The 3,146-nt window shown below is 39.7% G+C and overlaps 1 protein-coding gene across 1 annotated transcript; it reads right to left on the bottom strand.

Moving 5' to 3' along the window:
* On the bottom strand, nt 1-885 carry LOC122701037 (olfactory receptor 7D2-like). Its single transcript, XM_043914053.1, has one exon. It carries the CDS (start codon nt 883-885, stop codon nt 1-3), a length of 885 nt encoding a protein of 294 aa, XP_043769988.1.
* Nucleotides 886-3,146: the final 2,261 nt, after the last annotated feature.

Below are 3,146 nucleotides of genomic sequence, written 5' to 3'. Positions count from 1 at the left end.
CTAATTCCTCAAGCTATAGATGCAGGGGTTCAGCATGGGGATGAACACAATGTACATCATTGAGGCAATTACCCACTTCAAGGTGGAGGGGAAGAAGGCAGAACTGAGATACACTCCTAACCCTGTCCCATAGAGTAAGGAAATGACTGTTAAGTGAGACCCACAGGTGGAGAAAGCTTTGTACTTCCCCTCCGCTGAGGACATCTTCAATACAGAGGAAATAATCTTGGTGTAAGAGAAAAGGATCCCAGTAAGTGAAGGAATTCCCAGCAATCCAGTCACAGAATACAGCATGATGTAAATGCTGAGAGCATCCGAACAGGCAGACTTGAGCACTGCAGCAAATTCACAGAAGAAGTTCCGAATTGCCCTGTGTGTGCAGAATGAGAGATGCAATACCATCACACTGTGCAGGAGGGAGACTAGGACACTGAGAGACCAAGAGACTAGACCCAGCAGAGCACTCGGGTGGGGATTCATAATGATCGTGTCGTGCAGGGGGTGGCAGATGGCCACAAACCTGTCGAAAGCCATCACAGTCAGGAGTAAGTTGTCCAAATACCCAAAAACTGAGGAAAAGTACATCTGGGTGAGGCAGTCTGCATAGGTGATGATTTTGCTGTCTGTCTGGAGGTTCACCAGCATTTTTGGAACTATGGTGGAATTGAGAAATATATCAGAAAAAGACAGGTGGGAGAGGAAGAAGTACAGGGGGGTATGGAGGTGGAAGTCAGAGCTGACAGTGAGAATGATGAGAAGGTTCCCAAGCATGGTGACCAGGTACATGGACAGGAAAAGCCGGAAAAGGAGGGGCTGCAGGTCTGGATCTTCTGAGAGTCCCAAGAGAAGGAATTCTGAGGCAACTGTTTGATTTCCTACATCCATGTAGTTGATAATTCTGCCTGGTAATCGACAAAGCAAAGCTAATTAAAACAAACAGAAGTCCCCAAATATCAAGATATTTTTATCCTATTAATGCCCAAAGGAAAACAGAATAACCACACTTTTTGGCTGGCAATTTCCTATTTATTCACTAAGAGGGACTCAGTGCAAACATCACTACCTTATACAGGTATCATTTGGGGAAAATATATTCCCTCTTTCTGACTTTTATCACAAATTAATCACAACCTTCAAGATCCAGAGATTGTCATACTGAGTGAAATCAGAGAGAGAAAGACAAATATCATATGATATCACTTATATGTGGAATCTAAAATAAAAAATGGTACAAATGAACTTGTTTACAAAACAGAAATAGAAGCACAGATGTAGAAAACAACCTTATGGTTACTAAGTAGGAAAGGAGAAGGATAAATTGGGAGACTGACATTGATATATACACACTGCTATATATAAAATAGAAAACTAATAAAGACCTAGTGTATAGCACAGAGAACTCTACTCAATACTCTGTAATGACCTATATGGGAAAAGAATCTAAAAAGGAATGGATATATGTATATGTATATCTGATTCACTTTGCTGTACACCTTAAACTAGCACAACATTATAAATCAACCACATTGCAATAATCTTTTTTTTATAAAAAAAGATCTGTCTCAATAGATCATTAACCATTGTGGTGTCCAGCTCAGGTTCAGCCCATTTTAGGTGTAGCACATCAATGATTTGAACATTTTTCCTTCTTTTGGGCAGAAATCTTCCTCCTGAATAATTCTGCCTTTCCCCCACATTTATTTTGTATTTTAGTAGATCCCTGTGTGTTGGTGGTGCACTCGCCCCACATGGCTCATGGCCCTGTTCCATGATAACAACCCATTTGATCAGTGAGTGGTGTCTGGCCCAGGCTGGCCGAACAGTTTCTTCCTGGGAACTTGTAAATAAAACTCATATTCTGGTGAGGGTAGACTTGATGAGGGTAGACTTGATGGAACACATCAATAAAGGGTCTTGGGTTTACAGCTGGCTATCACAAGGCTTGAAAATAAGGCACGTTTGCTCCAAAACCTGTGGACTGAACCATTAAGCTAGGTGTGGCAGTAATTATTGCACAATGTCAAAAGTGAGCCCTAGGGTCTCACTGCTTGGGCATGAATTGCAACTTCACATCTCCTTGATCTTGGGCAAATTTTTAAATTTCTGAGTGCCTCAGTTTCCTACTTAAAATAAAAGCGAAAGAGAAGAGTGAAAATGTTGGTTTAAAGCTCAACATTCAGAAAACTAAGATCATGGCATCCAGTCCCATCACTTCATGGCAAATAGATGGGGAAACAGTGGAAACAGTGGCTGACTTCGTTTTTCTGGGCTCCAAAATCACTGCAGATGGTGGTTGCAGCCATGAAATTAAAAGATGCTTGCTGCTTGGAAGGAAAGTTATGACCAACCTAGATAGCATATTAAAAACCAGAGACATTATATAACAAACTCACAGCAAACATTATCCTCAATGGTGAAAAATTAAAAGCATTTCCCCTAAAATCAGGAACAAGACAAGAGTGCCCACTCTCACCACTACTATTCAACATAGTTTTGGAAGCTTTGGCCACAGCAATCAGAGCAGAAAAAGAAATAAAAGGAATCCAGATAAGAAAAGAAGAAGTAAAATTCTCACTGTTTGCAGATGACGTGATCCTCTACATAGAAAACCCTAAAGACTCTACCAGAAAATTACTAGAGCTAATCAATGAATATAGTAAAGTTGCAGGATATAAAATTAACACAGAGAAATCCATTGCATTCCTATATACTAACAATGAGAAAACAGAAAGCAAGATTAAGGAAACAATACCATTCACCATTGCAACAAAAAGAATAAAATACTTAGGAGTAAATCTACCTAAAGAAACAAAAGACCTATACATAGAAAACTATAGAACACTGATGAAAGAAATCAAAGAGGACACAAATAGATGGAGACATATACCATGTTCATGGATTGGAAGAATCAACATTGTGAAAATGAGTATACCACCCAAAGCAATCTATAGATTCAATGCAATCCCTATCAAGCTGCCAATGGTTTTCTTCACAGAACTAGAACAAATAATTTCACAATTTGTATGGAAATACAAAAACCTCGAATAGCCAAAGCAAACTTGAGAAAGAGGAAGGGAACTGGAGGAATCAACCTGCCTGACTTGAGGCTCTACTACAAAGCCACAGTTATCAAGACAGTATGGTAC

The sequence above is a fragment of the Cervus elaphus genome, chromosome 9 (genome assembly GCF_910594005.1).
Source record: "Cervus elaphus chromosome 9, mCerEla1.1, whole genome shotgun sequence".
Classification (NCBI taxonomy): domain Eukaryota; kingdom Metazoa; phylum Chordata; class Mammalia; order Artiodactyla; family Cervidae; genus Cervus; species Cervus elaphus.
Note: the sequence above shows the minus strand (reverse complement) of the source record. Positions and strands in the feature narration are given on the sequence as shown.

Excerpts from the sequence above, each read along its gene's own strand:
- LOC122701037 (XM_043914053.1), bottom strand. The coding sequence starts at position 885 with ATGGATGTAGGAAATCAAACAGTTGCCTCAGAATTCCTTCTCTTGGGA.